Below are 22,089 nucleotides of genomic sequence, written 5' to 3' on the forward strand. Positions count from 1 at the left end.
CAAAAACAAAGATGATATCAGTAAGCTCAGCTAATCCAGAATTTAGTGTTAACTTTCCAACTGCAATCCCAGCGAAAGAAACAGCGCTAGCACAATTACGAGTATATTACAGCTGGCCAAATATCATATCAAAATCATTAGGTGGATTACCAGCAAATAATTCTCTGGTATTTGCAAATAGAAGTAAAGATGATGGAAATCCTGATTAGCAAGTTGTCAGAATTCCCACAAGTAGTTATCAAAATGAACAAATCGATGATGAATTGCAAGCGCAGAATCAAATCTATAACTGGAACAGAATCAAAAAAGCTATAACAGTGCACGAACCAACGTTATCAGCTGCAATTGATATAAACTCTTTAGATTATGTTTTAGATATGTATCAGTTATCGATCCGAAGTGTGTTAGAATGGCCTTGAATAACACCAGAGTATACAGATCGTCAGAACCAAGGTTAAATGAATTTCTTACAAATGAAAAATATATAACAACTCCAAAATAATGAAATATTTTCCCCTGGAAAGAGATTGATAATTGATATAATGTGTCTGCTTTTCTGTGATAATTTAAGATACATAGACGTTTATAAAATGTATTCCGATCCGTTTAATTCTGAGATCAACAAAATACGAAATTTATTTTCGTCGTTATCACAACACTATAATGATGATATAAAGCAACAGATCATTGAGCCAATACAACATCTTATTCAAGTAGAATCAGATTATGATTATGTCAATAACATTTTTATTGAAGAAGTATATAAACATGTTATTTCTTTTCCCCGCCCTAGAAATCCATTTATCAATCATTATAAAATATCATAAGAAGAGTATAAAGGATCACCTTTGATTTTACATTTGTTGTAGCAAAATTTAATAAAGAGGAACTTTTAAAAAATTATTAATGAAAATTTTCCTAAAATTGTTGAGTCATGGAGAAAAATATCCCCACCAGCATCTCTTCCCAAATATAACAATGATCCGTACGGTTGCGGCATACATATTTAACCAGGAATTGTAAATATCACATTAACAATTGCAGTCAATCTTGTATGTGATGCAATTGATGGCAGTGATCAAATAGATCTTGAAAAATCAAGTCAGGCTCAACAAGGATATATTCTGTATACATTTACAACTCAAGTACCTCCTGGATATTTGATCCTGCAAGAACCGATGAATCATGTTTATCTACATTGTCATAATCCGTTATTATCAAGAATACATTTCAAACTTAGTGACCTATCCGGACACTTAATTGATTTAAGAAATAGAAATTTGAATATAAATCTACGTAAGATCTTAACGATTTTTGATCATGAAGATATTTTTGTAAAGTGTTTAACAATTAATTACTTAATTAAGATGTATTATATAACGTACCAACTTGTGAGGTTTTATACACGATAAAGAGTACTTATAAACGCCATAATAACACCGCCCCCAGTTAATACAGACAATTTAGTTTTGAATCAGATCATTTTAAAGAATATTGTTTAATTCTGAATGAAAAATCTGATTTCATCAAATTGATGGGTATATTACCCATAATTTTTCTGATTATTAGTCAATTTCATAAAATTGATGGGGTAAATATTACTCAGAATAATGAAAATATCATCAAAAATATAAATAAAAAAAATCCCATAATAATAATCCTTGACATTGTCAAGAAACAAATAAATATATTGGAACATAATTATTTCTTTATACTGATTCTCGTCCAGATTTCATATAAATGGTGCTTAAAATTAGATAATTAGTTAGATTTTATAATTTGATGGTGTATATTACCCATAATTTTTTAGATTATCAAACAATTTCATCAAAACGGGTATATTACCCAAATTAAATCAGATTTTGAAATAATTTCATCAAATTGATGTGGTAAGTGTACTAAAGTAATGAAAATCAGTTAGATTTTATAATTTTGATGTAGTAATATGCTACTAAAAATAATGAAAATCTCATCAAAAAAAGAGAAAAATAATTACATATTAATCCTTGACAAGGTCAAAGCAAATAACAAAGAAATATATTATAACAGAATTTATTTTTTTAATACTCATTCTCGTTAATTTGATGGTGTAATATTACTAAAATAATGAAAATCAGTTAGATTTTATAACCCTAATGGGGTGGATAGTACTAAAAATAGTGAAAATCATATCAAAAATAAAAAAAAATAAAAATTACATATTAATCCTTGACAAAGTCAAAACAAATCACAAACAAATATATTTATAACATATTTTTTGTTTCTCAGGTAGATTAAAAGTCAGAAGATAATTGGCCACCACATTGCCGTAACTTTCATTTTATCAGTGACGTTGTCAATACCTTAAAAATCCCCTTCACTATTTTTACCTTCGTCACTACTTTCATCAATAACTTTGTCATGGTTTTCATTTTCACGATCTGACATAAAAAAAGTTTAGCTGCCTCACGCGCGTGTTACTAATTGTTTTCGTTTCGTATTCGTGAACTAATTCTGATCTAATTTTTTCTATCACGCTCGAGAGAGTCACGAATTTTTTAACTTCCGTATCTTTCACAGCAACCAAAGATTGGAACATAGCTTGTTGGATGAGCTTTATGTATCTGTATTCTGCTAGTAGTGTATAAATATCTTCAAATTTACGTGTTTGCAATGATTCAAAATCACAAATAACTTTTTTCTCGATCAAATTGAAATTTTATGCTGTCTTTTTTAATTTTTTTATTGCAGAAATAATACCGTTCATAGTTTCATAATTCATTATATAATAATATATATTTAAAATAAAATACATTAGGTCATCGTTGGCTGTTTTTTTAAGCCAACATCGACCTTTTTGTTTTCGACGGCACAAAATATAATCTTAATTCAAAGGACGGCACAACCCCCATGTTATATCCTAGATTACCAAACGACATTCTAGCAGGTTCAGAGGATACATATAGCATCTTAATTCTGTAAATTAATTCTAAGGATGGTACAACCCTCATGTGAACCACTAAGTTGCCAAACAACATTCTAGCAGATTCAGAGGATACATATCGATATAATCTTAATTCTATAGCTTAATTCTAAGGACGGCACAACATTAACTTAATTAACTTAATTATAAGGACATCACAATACAAATACGGGGGCCTTCTCGACGTTCAACAGATTTTTGCACACCCTCCCCTAATATCAACCTCGGGAGAGTGCGAAAGTTCAGCCACCACGTGGTGACATGGTAGGTAGGTGTGCTTGTCTGTTGAAGTTCTATTAATAAAAAATTGCGAGATATCGCCACCGTCGGCAGTTGTCAGTTACGGGATTCGAACTCAAAACGTCTAATATGATAGTTATGCGCTTTGACAATGTGCTATGTTCCAAACTTATTGTTATATGTTTCGGAAATTATATAAAGTTACCTATGCTGGATTTTCTACAGATGATTTTTCTCAGAAATAGATATGAATGAGAATAAAATATTATTATACTCAGTAAAATTACAGCATGGATTTAATTTCTGTTTCTAAACAGAACACTGTATTCAAATTATCGACACGCATATTTCTGCCCTTGACTATGTCTAAGTTGAGAATCATCTAGGTTCAGGTCTATACACTGCTTACCTAGAGATCTAAAAATAACTCAACTGTATTTCAAGCACGCGTTACTTATTTATTTTCTACCTTGTCTTTGACAAGGGAGATGAAATTAAGATGTAGATATCCTTTCACTAATCTGAACTATTACAAAATTATATTACTTCACTGATACTAATTATCACACAGATAGTTAAAATATTATATATTTGTTTGATAAAAAAGATAATAAGTTAGTCACGCAGTATCAAACGAGATAACCAGTTAATTACTCTGCGGAGAGAGCTTTAGCTTGACAGAGCTATCTCCCTTCAACAGTATTGACAAATTATATTTTATTTATATTTTTTCGAAAAAGAAGTGCTCTTATTATTATCTGCAACATCTTTAACCGAATTTGGGTGAATATCAAAATATCTGCCAGCTGCTTTAATTGATTGAAATATTATTTCTTCATCAGTCTCTGTATTTGCAAACTTAACAAATCTTGCAAGTTTTGAATGTTTGCCAGTATTTCCAAATCTCATGTTCTGGCTTTGTGTAATGGGTCTCAAACTATCTAAAGAGATATTGAGTTCTTCTCCATCAATATGATTGATCACAATACCGTCTTCGAGTACCCCCGAAAATACTCGTAGACAAACTTACGACAGAAATATTGTTTATTCCCCTTAGTATTGATCATGAGATAACCAGTATTAGGGACATTACCAATTGGCTTTTTAAGTCGATAATTTCTGATTACACCATCACGCGATGCCTCATAATTCTTGATGATAGTATGCTTTACAAATTCTTTTTGCTACATTTATATATAATATTATTTCTCTATATTATTATTTTGAAAATCTAGCAAGACAGTTTTCAGCGTTTCTTATAAAATTATCATTATTACCAGTGTTATTTTTTCTATCATAATATCTTTTCAGTTCTCTGTATTTTTTACCACCACATTGCACACACAACTGCGTTTCTTCTCTAACTCCAACACCACACTTCAGACACGGATTTGGTCCTAACCTGCCTTTCCGTACACTTTGTAAATGATATCCGCAGAATTCGTTTACACAAGATTTGTCACAAGGGGTTGTAGGGCCTACCATTAGCCATTTGCATTTATTCTTTGTTTGAATATATATATATATATATATATATATATATATATATATATATATATATATATATATATATATATATATATATATATATATATATATATATATATATATATATATATATATATATATATATATATTGATTGATCTGACGAATAAAAGTTTGATTAATACTATTTATGAATCTAAGAAAGAATGTAGCAAAGATAGTGCATCTCATGCGTTTTCATCGTTCAAAATCGTACGCAACACTGATAATTTCGTCGATCCTAAAATGTACGACCATTGATCGGAAACGATTATTAATTATCTCGACAATCGAATATATTTTTTCAGAGTAAAGTTTATTGTATTAGCAGAACAACCAATGTTACTTGGATTATCAGTGACAAACGTGACCCTGTCCTTCATAATGAAAAACACTGCCGTATTAAGTAAAAATTCCAAATCAGGAATGTTGACTGGTATTGACAAACCGTATTATGAAAAAGCGTATCCTGTAACCCCGATTATTTATGGAATTTATCCGATAAATGATAAACCCAGCGTTAATAACCTAAAACCGATGAAATTTTGAAAAATAAATTGTGTAGCCTAACGAGTAACGGAACATTTTGCAAACGCGATACGTGGAAACGGTTTAACGGATCAGCAACGTAAAAAGATAAATAATCATTGGAGGATGAAGGAGCTGCGTAAAACGATGTTGCTGAATTAGGAGAGAAGTTAATTTTGAATAATAGTAAGAACGATAACTGGAGAGATTTTACACGGATCAAAGTATAAATCGAAAGGAGCTTCGATTGAAATTATTGATCATAATGCGCATGCGTGGAATCATGCAGTAACAATATTTCCACGAAATCGAATTGTTAAATTTTTATAACGGTGATATATTTCATTTTATTAATCAGATTAGTAAAATTTATGCTATATCGGTGTGACTGTTTCAAAGCTCTGAAGATGACAATGATCCGATAAGGCCTGATGGTGAGATTAGTCGAACAGAATTTCTTCATACAAAAATGAAAAATCTTTCGTCAAAATATATCCAAGACGATGTCATACATGATAAGTTACTCAGTAATTGTTTTACGATTCCATCAGTCGCATCTCATTTTGCTAGAGAGAATAATTCGTTGAAGCCTACGATGTTTGATTTTTTGAATGATATAATATCAAGTTGTGTCAAATACGGTAGATTATGGAATACTAAATACGAGTATAAGAATGTTATTTCGGTTGATATGGCTGCATGTTTTCCAGGAAGTTTTCTTGGTATGGGAGAGTGTTCTAAGTATTTTGTGCAATTTGGACATCCCACACATGAGATGACCAGGGTATCGATAAACGGACCATTGTCCGATTTTGATTTGACTGGATTCGCTTGTATCCAGTCATTTAAGTTTGCTGAAATTCTTCATCCGATTTGTTATGTTTGGTTTGGCAAACATTTTTCAGAAACAAATGTGGGCACCAACAGTATTATTACGATATAGTCTTGTTGTAAAAGTACTATTATTGTTAACAGTAAGTCCGCAGAAAGAAGTTTGGTTACCACAGCAAAAGAAATATTCTGATGATGAAAATCCTGATATGACTGATTTTGAAAAAAAAGATCTTGGCAGAAAAATAATCGGTAAATTCACCGAAGGAGCATCATATGATCATAAACGACATTGCACAAGACTGATTATAGATGATGCTGAACTAGATTTTATAATTACTGATACAACGAATAGAAACACATCTATATGTGGAAGTAATGTTAATTTATCAGACGGAACTAAATTAGGTACAATTGTTAGTTTTATTGATGGTGCGTCACCGCAGTTTACTCATTAAAGATCTTCATTGCTCGTGTACGTTTCCATAAATCTATTATCAATGATAAATGGAGTTTCTGAGTTTGCGGTCAGAGTCGCTACGGATTCGTATTATATCAACAAAAAATACAGGATTGCTAGAACAAGTACATATCGGCACTTGTGCATCATTGGGTGAATGGAGAATAAAACAAGAAAATAAACTTAATTATTCTGAATCCGCCGACGTTGAAATTAATGGTATTTATTACCAACAAAAATCAAATATAAAAATGGTCATATGCACCGTCGGTATACGACCTTGTAGCTAGACATAAAACAGTTTATCTCAATGGGCCTGCGGGTTCTGGTAAAACAACTCGTGTGATCCAGTGCTTTAGGAATTTTGATACAGTTGTATTAACACCTACACACAGACTCGCAAGAGAAATGAGAGAAAGAAATATTAAATCATGCACTTATCATACATTCTTTCAATGGAAGGGAGATGAATGGACTCCTGAACGAATGGGAGAGAAATATATTTCAAGGATTATTGTTTGGGATGAAATATGCACCGCTTCATTAGAAATGTTAAAAATATTTCTTGATTGGTTATTGACAAAAATACTGTTGGGATAAGGTGTGGCGATCATTGTCAACCACCACCCTTTGTTGGATTGTCTCCACATAAATGGCTGAGAAATTTTGTAGATTAATATGAAGACATAACTGTTGATCATAGAGCACTTGATCCAGAATTACGAGAGTTTAAAAAATTAATTAGTCTACAACCGAATAAAATTTAGTATGAAATAATACCTGAAATAATTTCAGAAACTCCTATTGATAATTTTGGAATTTACGGAGACTAGCTGAACTGATAGTGGCAAGTAGAAAGATAGTTCGTGATACACTTCAACATCAATTATTTATGTTACACAAAGAAAAAATTCAATCTACCCGTACCATTATGTTATCGACCGGCAGATACGCGACGACAAAATATTGATGTTGATATACCAGGATCGTCAGAGAAACAAAATCTTACATTAAATGATATTGTTTTTGTTCCTGTCAATGTTGTTGAGAGCGCGTTAATTATGGAAAGACAATGGACGCTAGGATACGCAATTCATTCATCACAGGAATTAGCCATTTCTGATACAGATGTTTGGATCGTCGATCATCGTATCGAATGCTCAAATTTAGTTTATCTCGCAGTGTCTCGAGTCGGAGAATTGTCAAACTGCTGGTAATAGCGATGTTATTGATAATGATAGAGGAAGAAATAAATTAGTTAATTAACAACAATGTGACAAAAACCATTCGCACGACTTTGATCACGATGCTGAATTTATCATGACATTATAACAACGACAGAATAATCGTTGTACGAGCTGTAACACATTACTGTTGTGGAAGACTTCAAATATTAATCCAAGACAATTTACTGTAGATAGAATTAGTAGTAATTTTGGTCACACACGCGAAAATGTAATGCTGACCGTTCTTGAATGTAATCGACGTCGAGGTACTAGTTTACAAAAGTGAACGCGGTGGTAATTGTGTGTCTTCAGGAATTACTTGTAATTGTTCACTCTCAAATCCACGTTGATGAGCAGTTTTTTACCACGTTCAAGTTCACTGGGTTCATAAAAATATCTTAGTCACATTACCTAATAACGGTTGTTTTGAAAATTCTTGTCATTGTATTAGTATATTTTTTTTTTTTTTGTAATCGCATTAATAGGTTTCATGGCAGTTGTTCGAGTTTGAGTAATTTCATTATTGTAAGCATTTATCACACACGGTAATCTTACAACCCACTCGCGAGATCTGGTATCTTTTTGAATTATTTCCTTCGCATATTGATATCTAAATAACCGCTCAGCAAGTGTTCGATTAAATCATTCAACAATTGCCTGATCACTATGAATTGCGATATGTCCTCGTCTAATTTTGACGTTATTTTTCATCGGAGGTGATACTGTACCAAAAAATTCCTTACCAGGATCAACCTGTAATAGTTGTGGACTATTGTAATTCAATTATGTCTGGTCATCTCAATATCTACTCCAGAAACTTCAAAAAGTTCAAAACACAGCTTCTCGGATCATACTTAGAATACCACGATAAGAGCACACCTCCCCGCTGCTCTGTATCCTACACTGGCTATCCATTCGATCCAGAATCAAACACAAAATTTGTGCTACGTTTCACTGTCGGACTCTAGTCCAACATACCTATCTGACCTCACCCACGTATATACACCAGCAAGATACTTACGCTTCTCTTCTGACAATCGTATACTCATTATTCCCACTGTGAAAACAAAGTCATATGGACAGCGTTCTTTTGCATACCAGGGCCCAGTAACGTGGAATGAATTGCCAACTGAACTTAGACACAAAGACACAGTGACCACATTCAAGAGTGCTCTCAAAACTCACTTATTTCGACTGCAAGAACAAACGTAAAGACCTAATAATGTTTCCTACCTGAAATATTCTTAGTATGTTTATTATTTTGTAATGTTTTTCTAATTTCGTGGTGTTTGTTTTTGTAATAATATTATTATGTTTTTTTATGTTATTGGTGTTGTCTAATGTTGTAAAGCATTTAGAGCTTCTAAAGATTAGGCGCAGTAAAATGTCCTCATTATTATTATTATATATACTTGCAACGTCAACGTACGTGATTGACGCCTTCCAATTTTAATAGTATCATGTGGTAAAAATGAAATATCTGCTTGATGAACTTCATTAGGAGTACTGACATCAAAATGTGCATGCTGAACTACTTTTAGGTGGTGGTATATACATTTGCCATATTGCCTGTCGTGCTAACATTTTTCAGCAACAGAACGTGTAATATTTGCTGCATCTGCGAGTTTACTAATTGCTGCTCTGCCCCTCCAGTATCCTCTTGGGCTATACTAAATCGATTCCATTATTTTATAATAATAGGTTGATTAATTTTCCGGCTCCGAATAATAATTTACCTTTCATCGCCGATCTTATCAACCAAATAGGTAATGATTCTTTGAAAGATTTATATTTTATAGAATTTAATGCATGAATCAACTTCACATCCGCAATATGTCTTTCTTGCAGATCGTTACTTTTATAAAGTACATCTTGAATATGACATGCTTTATCAATATCCTGTATTGAATATTCACCAGGTCTTGGTTGATCTCACTCGTCAATTCGAATATCAAGTCGACCGCAATAGTTATATCCTGGAAGATGTTTTTCTCCTGGGTATTTAGCCCATGTAGCTCCTAATGAAGTAGCGATATGACCACCAGACAGTTTGTGTCCGGAGATAAATTTATATTGTTTGTACCACATTTTACACATTTACTTGTAAGTGCACGCTTTTTTGCTATTATTGTTGTTAATCCACTTGTGGGGGTGGATGCTCTACATCGAACACAATATATATCCATATTATTTATTATATTTGTACAACATGGATGTCATTGATTTCTCAGCGAAAGCAAGAGCCAGTCAAACATATTTCAGCATTACCAAATTCCATCAGAATGATAATAATAGGTCCGTGTGGGTCTGGTAAAACTCATTTATTACTTAATTTGATAATGAGATGGCTCAAGTGGAACAAGTTATATTTAGTAGATCCGTCAATTGATGATCAGAGATGTTATGACGAGCTTAAAATATTTTAATGAACATGCAAAATTGTTGGACGAAGATGGTAATGATATTATTTATTAATTTTATCACCGATATTGATGAAGCCCCATCTGCAAATGACCTTGATGGATTTATTAATAATTTAGTTGTATACGATGTTGTGACGCTGGACAAACAATCAAATCCAGCTCGGATATTTTCTCGAGGCAGGCATAAACATACTGACGTGATTTATGTTACTCAACGATAGACACAAATACTTAAAGTGAGCAGAGATAACTGCAATATTTTAGTTGTATTTAACGGAGTTGATACACATACTTTGCGAAGTATTCATCAGACTTGGTGCAGAGGAGATATGGACATAATCAGATTGAAAAACTTCTTTTCAAAAGCACAATCTACTCCACACGGATTTATTACAACAAATTTGCATGATCTTCGATCACGATAGGTCTTGATAAAATATTTGGTTGACAGACTGATATAATAATGCTTTAATTATAGCAGCAGAGAGGGTTCGACCTCAATGAAACGTCCAGCGGATAAACGTAACGCGCATACAAATGTAGAAAAACACAAACGACAAAAATAAAGTAAGAAAATAAACGAACCCAATTAGAGAAACTCTCGGTAAGTTAGAGGCTTCGTTTTGACGTTAATGACCATTTTTCGTTTTCGTAGGAAGCTTTATTTTTCAAAAATGACGTTTCAGCAAACGGTCTGTTCACCCTTTCTGCTGTTACGCCAAATGGTGTATTCCAACTTTTCGATAGGGAACGGACTCGAACCCTACACCCCAACATAAATGTCCAAATATAAAAAATGGGGTGACACTGGTCAGAGGAAACTCGGACTAAACTGTCTGTGGCATACGTGACAGGAGATGCCGCTTGGGTTTGCTTGATCAATAGAGGACGTACTGCGGTTCTGAGATGTACGCGCTCGCGCTTCTGCATTGCCTCCGTAATTCGCCTCATTTCAAAGTCTCTAGCTCCAGTGTGGATGAGCGTTGTCCTGGCTGAGCGATCCCGATTTTGAAACTGAAATTGTCACAAGCAGAAGAGAAATGGTCCATTTTCTGTTGGATGTCAGACTCAATTTGGCATTAAGGGAACAGTCGCCAGCAAACTGCAGATTGCGATCAATCACTAACTTCGTCTTTGCCCGTAGTCTCCTCAGACTGAAGAGGTTTCTGTCGGTTCGGTATCCGGTGTCAAATGCAATATCATACTCACGGAAGAAGTCAATAATCATGACAGAGAATATAATACTGAAGAGGGTTGGGACCAACAAACAGTTTTGCTTGACTCCATTGGTGACTGTGAATGGTTCAGATAACTCGCCGCAAGATCGAACATGCCATCATGGAATTGCCGAACCATCATGATGAATTTATATGGGCAACCAAATTTTTCCATGCCACGACTGACTGTGTCAAAGGCTCTTGTACCTGTCATTTCTCATAGAATTGACGAGCTCCAAACGCCGTGTATGTAGCCGCTCGATATTTCCTAAAGCCGCATTGACTTCCAGTCAGGGGTCCTTGATCAATGTGATGCACAGCGATTCAACACAATTCTGGCGAGCAATTTTGCAGCATTTGACAGCAGGGAGATGCCCCTATGGTTCTCGGAGGATTTTATGTTACCTTTCCGCTTGTACAAGTGGACGATAGATGCACCCTTGGTCCCCAATGATTTAGTTCCTAGAGTTCACATTGACTGGAAGAGTTCATTGTTGGATTATATTTAACTGACTGCTGGTCATGCTGGTGGTGTGTTGGATAGTAATGGGGGTGTCGGACAGAAACAGAAATCAATTGCGTATTAAATACACTTCTGTTTCATTTGTTGTACGTCCGCTGTCGACGCCACAACAGGCTTAATTTCTTAAATTAGCTAGTGGTCCTGAATTCTCTTGTATTACATACGCTCTGGAATTTCGCATATCCATTTTCGTGGACTATACTTTTGTCATATCCATTGTTCGCACCAATAACAAAAAATGTCCGGTTTGTAAAGGAAATAAACGATGTCATTTGTGATGCTAATTCATTCCAGTTTGATCATTTCCGATATCTGACAACAAACCAGAGGAATTAATGAATAACAATCAAAAATAAAATAAATGAAATCCTAGTTTTTGTGAGTCTCATCTTGTAACGGCTGCATTCAAAAGCATTTGTTTTATCGCTGTTGGAATCTTTGCGGAACTCCTGTGAGGTCAGTCACTTTAGGTCAGTTAGCAAAATTCTAAAGCACACTTCCAATAAGTCTTCTGACTTACTCCTGTCTAAAGGTCAAGATTCTTGTTATGCCCGTCAAGTGAAAGTACATTTGGTTCCAGGAGACACGAACAAAAACAGAAGTTGAGCCCGTCCTAGTCAGACAAAAATGTTAAAAATTGACAGTAAAATTAAAAAATGGATTATGTGCTGTGCCCTCAAATTTAATTGTAATTATTATTTATTAGAATATGCCCCCAAAACATAAGGGTAAATGTCTTTTCTTGAATTGCTTCTTTTATTATGGAAAAGTTAACACACGCACTTTGTATAATTCGAGGGATTTAGTTTGTGTTTGATTTGGCAAATATTACGTGAATATTATGACTTTTCCAAGAGGCCGAGATAATCCTTGAAAAGGACCATTTGGGGCAAGAAAAAAAATATATATCGTGTTTTTTAAATGTCAGAATTGTGTATCGATTGTAACAGTACGTCAACACCACTGATAGAGGGTCATGCTGCTTTGCCATTTTCAAACTTGAAGAGAGAAAGGTTATAAAGAAAAAGGAAAAGGCTTCACATCAAATTCTGACTTGTTTAACAATGTGACAAATTTAGCTCTGATCTAATAATTCGTTAGAACGATTTAGCAATCCGTTAGAACGATTAACTGTCCGTTAGAACGATTTACTAATCCGATAAAACGAGTTATAATTTGTTAGAAGATTTAATTTTTTAGTTTTTAGTGGTACTATACTATTTAACGTTTAGTTTTCAGTGGCGCTATATTGGCGATGTAACTTTCAGTATAGTCAAACGATAAATAAAAAACATAATTTGACGGCATTCTTGGCATCGATTAGTTCCATGTTTTCTGTTGCATATAATTAAGGCATTACTTTTGCCAAGAATCATATTGTTTGGACATGTATGTCGAGTTCAGCTGCAGATCTTCCTTCGCATAATGAACAGACAGATCCAGGTGTATGTACTTTGTAGCCTGAACTCGAAATATAAGCTATTTCTTCGTGATTCTATCTCAACAGTAAAATTTTTATTAGTTCTTCGCATAAAATATTGTCTCTCCCAGCGACTATCAATACAAATTACAGTACAAACTAAACAAAGGTCGGGTAATAACGACTATTATTATGTAGATTGAATTTGTTTTGCGTGTTAGCTTTTATCCATGATTGTATGTTAAGTACATTTAACTTGTATTGTGTACTTGACTTTGTTCATGATTGAGGGTAAGAGTTTGGATTTACATGCCAACAGATTTTTACTAGGTTTGAGTTCTAGTTCTGACCTCAGAATTTTCTAGAAACGAATTTTGTTACAGCTTGATGGAAAATTTCATTGTAAATGACATAGGTCAAGGGAATTTTGTTGTGTCATAAGTCAGATGACAGTCTGCATATAAGTTTGAAGTAAACATAATTATTTATTCCATTTCTTACCATTAGTCTTACTGGAGTCAACTTTAGTTGTGTTCAGTTGAGAGGATTTAATTTATTTATTTCAATTATTCATTGGAATTACAATTTGTTCATTCACCATGCACTGAATTACTATTCTATAATTATTGTGAATTCAATCAAGGACATAGTGGATTATATCATCATAATACACAAGGCTGTTTGCACATTATCACATTCGAGACTAGTGGCAGATAAGAACATTCAATATTGAAATTCGTTCGGAATACTCGATAATTTTGGACTTGTGATGGAACTTTTGGTCTATTTGGGATTTATTTTCACAACACATGTTCTTCTTACATTTTCAGTTTGTATTCAAGAGAATAAAAGTATTTGTTGAATTTTTCAAAGCCTGTTGGATTTTGCTCTTTTCTGTTACTTAGATGAAGTCCACGGAGTCTTTACACTATCAATGCAAATTAGGGTACAAACTAAGCAAATGTCGGGTGTAAACGACTATCAATAAAAAAATACAGTACAAACTAAGCATATTATAAGTTGTGAACAAGTATCAATACAAATTACAGTACAAACAAAACAAATAGCGGATTTAAACAACTACCAATAAAAGTTACAGTAGAAACTAAAGAAATGTTGGGTGTATCTGATAGTATATGCTCCCTATCGTTATCTTGATACGACTTATCCTTTTCGATAATTGATGCTAACGATTTAGCTATCTTTATTATTATTATTATTATCATTATTATTATTATTATTATTATTATTATTATTGTTATTATATCACAAACCTCACCACCACCACTACTATTACTACTAAAGTTAATGCTGATGGGTATTTCGCAGCTATTAATAATTTTTATTTGCTCTTTCTCCTTTGTTTATGAATTTTAATTCCTTGATGCAAGATAATATTTACAGCTCATAATAGAAATAATTTTTCATGACTCTAATAGAAAATTCGATAGATGTCATAAATGTTTTACAATTACTAATACTGAAAGACGTAAAACGTCTCAGAAAATATATTACCAAACACATCATTTTCGTCCTTGCTATTATTATTATTATTATTGTTACCATTCTTGTTATTATTACAATTATTGTTGTTTTTACTATTCTTTTTGCTCTTCCTCCTAATACTATTTTTACTTGTTTACTATTACAAATATATGGGACCGCTCGGGTGGCCTAGTGGTCAGCGTCCGCCCCGGATGCTGGAGGTCGTGGGTTCTAACCCCGGCCGAATCTTAACATCTTATCAAAGACTTGAAAAAATGGTACTAACAGCTGCCTCACTAGGCGCTCAGCTTTAAGAGGTTAGTATTAGGACTGGTCGGCCTGGTGTCATGATAATGTGTCTGCGGCATGATGCCACAGTGCTAGACATCACTTTAAACTGCCACACTGCAGACATCGTAGCGATATGACTGGAAAATTGTAAAAGCTACGTTAAAAATCTAAATCACACACACACACACACACACACACGCGCGCGCGCGAATATATGGTCTTGAAGTAAGTAACAGAAAAGAGTGAGAACCTATAAGTTTTGTAAAACTCCAGAAATAATTTATTTCCCTTGAATACACTGTGAAAATGTAATAATAAGGAACTTACGGTATTGCGAATTAAATCCCAAATAATCATAGATTTTCTAACACAAGCCATCATGATTACAATTATGAATAAACTTTAGTGGTAATCAAAAATAAATCCAACGATGGAAGTCTTAATGTGCCTGTTGTGGCCCATGTCGTGGTGATGTGCCAACATTCTTTTGTTCAAATTCCAAGAACATGTCCTTATTTGAAATTTCACTATAATTCCAAGACTCTATTTCCAAGAACGTTATTTTTTAGCACTTTGTATTTCCAGAGAAGAAGAACTTGAAATCATTAATGTGAATAAATTCGAGCCCAAATGAAATACTGGACACAACATTAATACAAATGATCCTGCTCAGATATTGCAATATGACGTAATTTTTACAAATGCAAGATTATATAGTCCTCAGTTCACAATTAATATTTTCTGGATGTTTATAATGTTTACAAGATAAAAACTTAGTGATAATTAGAAAATATGTTACTAAAATTATAATATAAATATGGTAAACATAAAGATAATAATCCGAAATAGCTATGTATTAGTTTTTAACAGAATTAAAACAAATATGAATGATTCATGTCAGGTAGAAAACGAATTTGATTTTGGACAACGTCAAGTCCAAAATACAATGATTCATAACACATAATGAAACAGAAAAATAAAAAGTAACTAACAAACAATGCAAACTAAATATACAAAACATTTTACTGCTAATATTACTACTACTGCTACATTTATTGTTTTTGTTTTTCCTTCCAGTGGACTTTCGCAGATGATTCAGGTCAGTTAGAAAATTCATTTGATTTTGGACCAAGTCGAAAATACAATTATCCATAGCAAATAAGGAAATAGAAAAAAATATATTTAATAAAAACTAAAATCGAATAATGTAAATTCAATATACATTACATTTTATTGCTACTACTACTACTACTACTACTATTTTCTTTTACAGTGGACTTTCGCAGATGACAGGAAGATATTTAGGTACATCTTTTGTACTCGAGGAGGCGGCCTCTTCTTTGGCTTTTTGATAGGGGCCATGTTATCGGACCTTTTTGGTCGGCGTAGGATGTTATTTACATTCTATACGTTGATGTGTGTATGCCAGTGCTTGACTGCAATATATGACATGTGGCTTATATTCCTGATCACTCAGGCGCTTGCTGGACTATTTGCGGGTAAGAGTTTTTTACTTTTTTATAAGGGGCAAGAGACAGTTTTTATGCACATTTTTAATGCCGCAATTATTAAAAAAATCATTAAAAAATGAAATACACAACAATGGTCAAAAAGATTCATATTTTTGGATAGCTATAATAAAACACAGCATAAGAATGTTATTCACTTGACCAGAGAAGTCAATTGCAGTTCATATAAAAAGCAGCAGGGAGGCCGAACCATACAACTTTTAGAAGGTTCCAAATGTCGAAATAAACCCTCCACAAGGAGGGGTTTCAACCGGAAATAACGTCGACTACGTTTCAAGAGGAACCCTTGGAGATAAACCTCCTTGGGAGGTCCTCCTGAGTTAGTCCAAATACGGTTTCTGGTTGAAAAACCCATTAATGGCGCTTCGATTACAAAAAATGAACCAATTCGTTGTCGTCGCCCTCCCTGCTGCTAATCATCCAAAAATATTATCAAGACCAACTCGATACCTTATTCTGGGATCATGTAAATTTATTGTTATAAATCCGTGTAGGGTTGAATGAGCACGACTAAAGAAGTTTCTACACTTATTTATGTCCATATCACTACTTCACCAAGTCTGATGAATATTTCTCAGCGTATGTGTATCGACTCCGTTAAACACAGTAAGAATATTGCATTTATCTCTGATCACTTTTGGTTTTTGTGTATACCGCTGAGTTACATAAATCATATCAGTGTTTTTGTGTCTGCCTCTAGAAAATATCCGAACAGGGTTTGATTGTTTGTCCAACATTACGTCATCATATACGACCAAATTGTTAATAGATTTATCTAAATCATCAACATTCGGCGCATCATTGATATCAGTGGTAAATTCAATAACATCATCGCCGTTTTCATTTAACAATTTTGCGCTTTCATTAAAATCTTTTTTTTACATCATAGCATCGTTGATCATCAACTGATGGTGCTACCAAATACAACTTATCCCACTTCATCCACTTCATTATCAAGTTAAGTAATAACTGTGTCTTACCGCTTCCAGATGGCCCTACTATAATCATATGAACATCATTTGGTAGCGCAGCATGATGCTTAACTGGTTCTCGTTTCCTTGTAGCAGAAAAGTCAGTGATTTCCATTAGAATAATATAAAATAAATATGGATTTATATTGTGTGAAATGCAGGGCGCGCACGCCAACAAGTGATCTAACAACCATTACAACAAAAAATAACAGATCCGCGGTTACGGGCAAGTGTGAGCGATGCGCTACAAAGAAATTTAAATTTATTCCCAAATCAGGTGAAAAACCAAAGCCAAAACCAAAACCAAAACCAAAGCCAAAGCCAAAGTCAAAGCCAAAGCCAAAGTCAAGTAAAAAAAAAGCAACACGGAGGTGACATCGCAGCAAAATTAACAAAACTACCAGGGACTCCGTGGGCTAAATACCCAGGAGAAAAACATCTTCCAGGATATAATTACTGCGGTCCTGGAACCAGACTTGATATCAGACTTGATGACCAAGATCAACTAAAACCGGGTGAGTATCCCATAAACGCTATTGATAAGGCGTGTCATGCTCATGATGTAGCTTATAAAAGTAAAAATCTACAAGATAGGTATCTCGCGGATGTGAAATTAATTCATGCACTAAATTCCATCACTGATAAATCTTTCAAGGAGAGGTTAGCTAGTTGGTTGGTTAGATCCGCGATGAAAGGTAAATTAGCGTTAGGTGCTGGTAATTAATTATAAATGGAGTCGATTTATTATTCCCCAAGAGGATACTGGAGGGGTAGCACAGCAATTATTAAACTCGCTGAAGCAGCAAAAGTTGCACGTGTTACTGCTAAAAAGTGGTTATCCAAACAGGCAATATGGCAAATTTACCAATCACCGCCTATACAAATTCACTTTGCACATTTTGATGTTAGTGTTCCTAATGAAGTTGATCAGGCTGATATATTATTTCTGCTACATGATACTATTAAAATCCGAAGACGTCAAATTACATGCAAGTACGCGTTAACTGTAGTTGATGTTGCAAGTACATACAAAGATGCAGAACCATTAACGACTAAAACAGCATCTGAGGTTGCTTCTGCGTTTGAACGAATTTATCAACGAGGATCTCTACAATGGCCACAGTTGTTACGAGTTGATCCTGGCAAAGAATTTCAGGGTGCAGTATCATCGCTGATGAAGCAACATAACGTCACCATCAGACGAGGACATACTGAAATTCACCGTGATGAGGCAATTGTTGAGCGATTTAATCGAACACTTGCTGAGCGGTTATTTGGATATCAATACGCGAAGGAATTCATTCAGGACAAGAGATCACGCGAATGGGTTGCAAGATTACCAGGTGTGATATCTGCATTAAATAATGAAATTACTCGAACAACCAACATGAAACCTATTAACGCAATTACCAAAAACATATACCACAACGACGTGATTTTTCAGCACAACCAATACTGGGCGATGTCACTGTGGGATATTTATATGAACCAGGTGAACTTGAAAATGGTAAAAAAAGAGCGACTGATTCTATCTGGAGCATCACGACACACAAGATATCTAACATAACTAGATCTACTGGTAGACCAGCAATCTACAGACTGGATTCAACTGCTCCTCAACGTGGATTTACACGTGAACAATTACAAGTAATTCCCGAGGACACACAATTACAGCCCAGATCACTTAACTAGCACCCCTACGCCGATTACACTCAAGACAGGTCAGCGTCACATTTTGTCGTGTATGACCAAGACGAGTATCCTTTCTATCTACGGTGAATTGTCTTGGATTATTACTCAAATACTGCCACAACATTATACAATTACAGCTTGCACAGTGATTATTCTGCTGTTGCTTCAATGTCATGATAAATTCAACATCAAGATCAAAGTCGCGATTATTTTTTTTTGTCACTATTTGTAACCAGTTAATTTTTTCTTATGATATCATTGTTGTTTTCATTATTAATTTCATCAGCCATTGACTCATCCAAGACAATTCTCCGCAGATGAGATATTCTTCTGATTCTGGACACAGCCAAGTAAACTAAGTTTGACCACTCGATACGATCATCAATGATCCAAACAACTGTATCAGAGATAGTCAGTCCTTGAGACGAATGTATCGTCATTGCGTATCCTAGCGTCCACGGGGAATTATCAGCGCGCAGTGCATCTTCAACAACATTGATATCAACTGCAACAATATCATTTAATACGAGATTTTGTTTTTCGGTCTGTCCTGGTATATCAACGTCAATATTTTACCGTCGCGTATCAGCTGGTCGATAACACAACGGCACTGGCAACGTTGGAAACTTTTCTCGTTGTAACTGAAACAACCGCTGTTGAAGTGTGTCTCTGACTATGTTTCTACTTGCCGCTATCAAGTCGCTTGGTCTCCACGTTTGCAGAAAGTCGCTCATTGAAGTCTCTGAAATTATTTTACGCATTATTTCACATTGAATTTTATTCGGTTGTAGTCTGATTAATTTCTTAAACTCGTTTAATTCTGCATCTAGCGCTCTATAATCATCGTTTTTTTCTTCGTAATAATCAACAAAATCTTTTAACCACAACTGTGGAGATGGTCCAACAAAAGGTGGTGGTTGACCGTGAACGCCACACATTATCACAGCTGTATTTTTTGTTAATAACCAATCGAGAAATATTTTTAATGTTTCTAACCGTAGCGTACGTATTTCATCCCAAATTCTAATCCTTGGAATATATTTCTCTCCCATTCGATCAGGGGTCCATGTGTCGCCCTTGTATCTGGAAAAGCTGTGATAAGTGCATTAGTTAACCCCTCATTGTTTCATCTCTTGCGCTAGTCTGTGTTTGAGTGTTAACACGATCATATCTGAATTCCGAAATAATTCAATCGCTCGAGTCGTCTTACCAGACCCTCCCGGCCCATTGAGATAAACAGTTTTGTGTCTGGATACTGAATCGTACACAGGTGATGCACTCGACATTTCTAATAATTCTGATTTATAATAACTGTCTTTGATCTCAACATCCGCGGACTCACAATAATCATATACCATTTCTTCTTTTATTCTCCACGAACCCCATGATGCATCATCAGTTGTAAAACGAGTTACCGAATTCAGGTATTTCTTGTTGATGTAAAACGAATCCGTTGCAACTCAAACTGCAGTGTCAGGGAATCTATTTATCATCGATAGCAAATTGATGGAAACATAAGCTAACATTAAAGATCTTAAATGAGTATACTGAGGTGACTCGCCATCAGTATAACCTACAATTTTACCCAGCCGAGTTCCGTCAGATAAATAAGCTTTTTCTCGACTTACAAATATATCTCTCGCAGTTGCATCAGCGACCACAAATTTATACTCGGCGGGATCCATAACTAGTAATGCATAATGTCGTTTATGATCATATGCACCGCCCTCAGTAAACTTGCCAATTATTCTTCTACCAAGATCCTTCGCGTTTCTTTTCTCTTCGAGGTTGGCGATTAATGTATCGTAAATCATCACTTTCACAATCAACCAGTTCAGGTGTTGGTAACCAAACTTCAGTCTCTGCCCGATATGATATAATTGCCTCACTGACCGTCAACGATATCAGTATTTTACAGTCAAGCATATATCGTAACAACACTATTGGTGCCCAGCGCTTTTCACTAAAATGCCGACCAAACCAAACATAACAAATAACATGAAGACCATTAGCGAATTCAAATCACACTACACGAGCGAATCCTGTCAGGTCAAAATCGGGTAATGGTCCATTAATAGCCACTCGCGTCATCGAGTTTGTGGGGTGTCCAGAGCATTCTCCCATCCCGAGAAAGCTTCCTGGATAACACGCAACCATATCAACTTGTAATTATACTTGGTATTCCACAATCCGCCGTGTCCGTATTCGCAACAACTTAATTGTACATCTTCGAGAAACTCACTTCGGGTTGGCTTCCACGAATTTATGTTTCTGGCAGCGTGGGCTCCAACTGATGGAACAGTGAAACAATTAGTAATCGGTCAGTATCTTTTGAGTATCTCTGAGCAAGTTTTCTCATTGTTTCATGAAGAGATTCTTTACAGTATATTTCACCGTTAACGCGTACAAATTGATCATACTTGCCATCTTCGGAACTTTTAAATAACCACACTGACACAGGATCGTTTTCACCTATCTGTTTAATAAAATCAAACATGCTTCTCTCAGAGTTTCCCCCCTCGGAATTCTCCGAAGATGGGTAAAATTTTACAGTTCGATCTCGTGGAAATATTGTGAGCGTTATGATCAATGATATTTATTGGAGCTCCTTGCGATTTATATTTCGATTCGTATAATACTTCCCCTGTTATCGTTGCTACGGTTACGGGGAATCTTAATGCTTTTTCTAACTCGGCAACATCGTTTATTTTAGCTCCGGTATCCTTGACCCGTTCAGCCCATTTGTTTATTTTTTTCGGGTCGTAG

The 22,089-nt window shown here is 34.6% G+C and overlaps 1 protein-coding gene across 2 annotated transcripts in view; it reads left to right on the forward strand.

Annotated features, from left to right (window-relative positions):
- Positions 1 to 22,089, forward strand: part of LOC149803269 (solute carrier family 22 member 4-like) — a 172,757-nt gene that overhangs the window by 43,279 nt on the left and 107,389 nt on the right. For both annotated transcript variants that reach the window (XR_016420169.1, XM_089952927.1), the window contains exon 2: positions 16,405 to 16,630. Coding sequence is in view for 1 of the 2 variants with exons in the window: in XM_089952927.1 (XP_089809053.1) it covers positions 16,405 to 16,630 (226 nt within the window). In the remaining variant the exon portion in view is untranslated. The remainder of the gene's footprint in view (positions 1 to 16,404; positions 16,631 to 22,089) is intronic.

This window comes from Sinohyriopsis cumingii, chromosome 3, assembly GCF_028554795.1.
Source record: "Sinohyriopsis cumingii isolate HCF-2022 chromosome 3, ASM2855479v2, whole genome shotgun sequence".
Classification (NCBI taxonomy): domain Eukaryota; kingdom Metazoa; phylum Mollusca; class Bivalvia; order Unionida; family Unionidae; genus Sinohyriopsis; species Sinohyriopsis cumingii.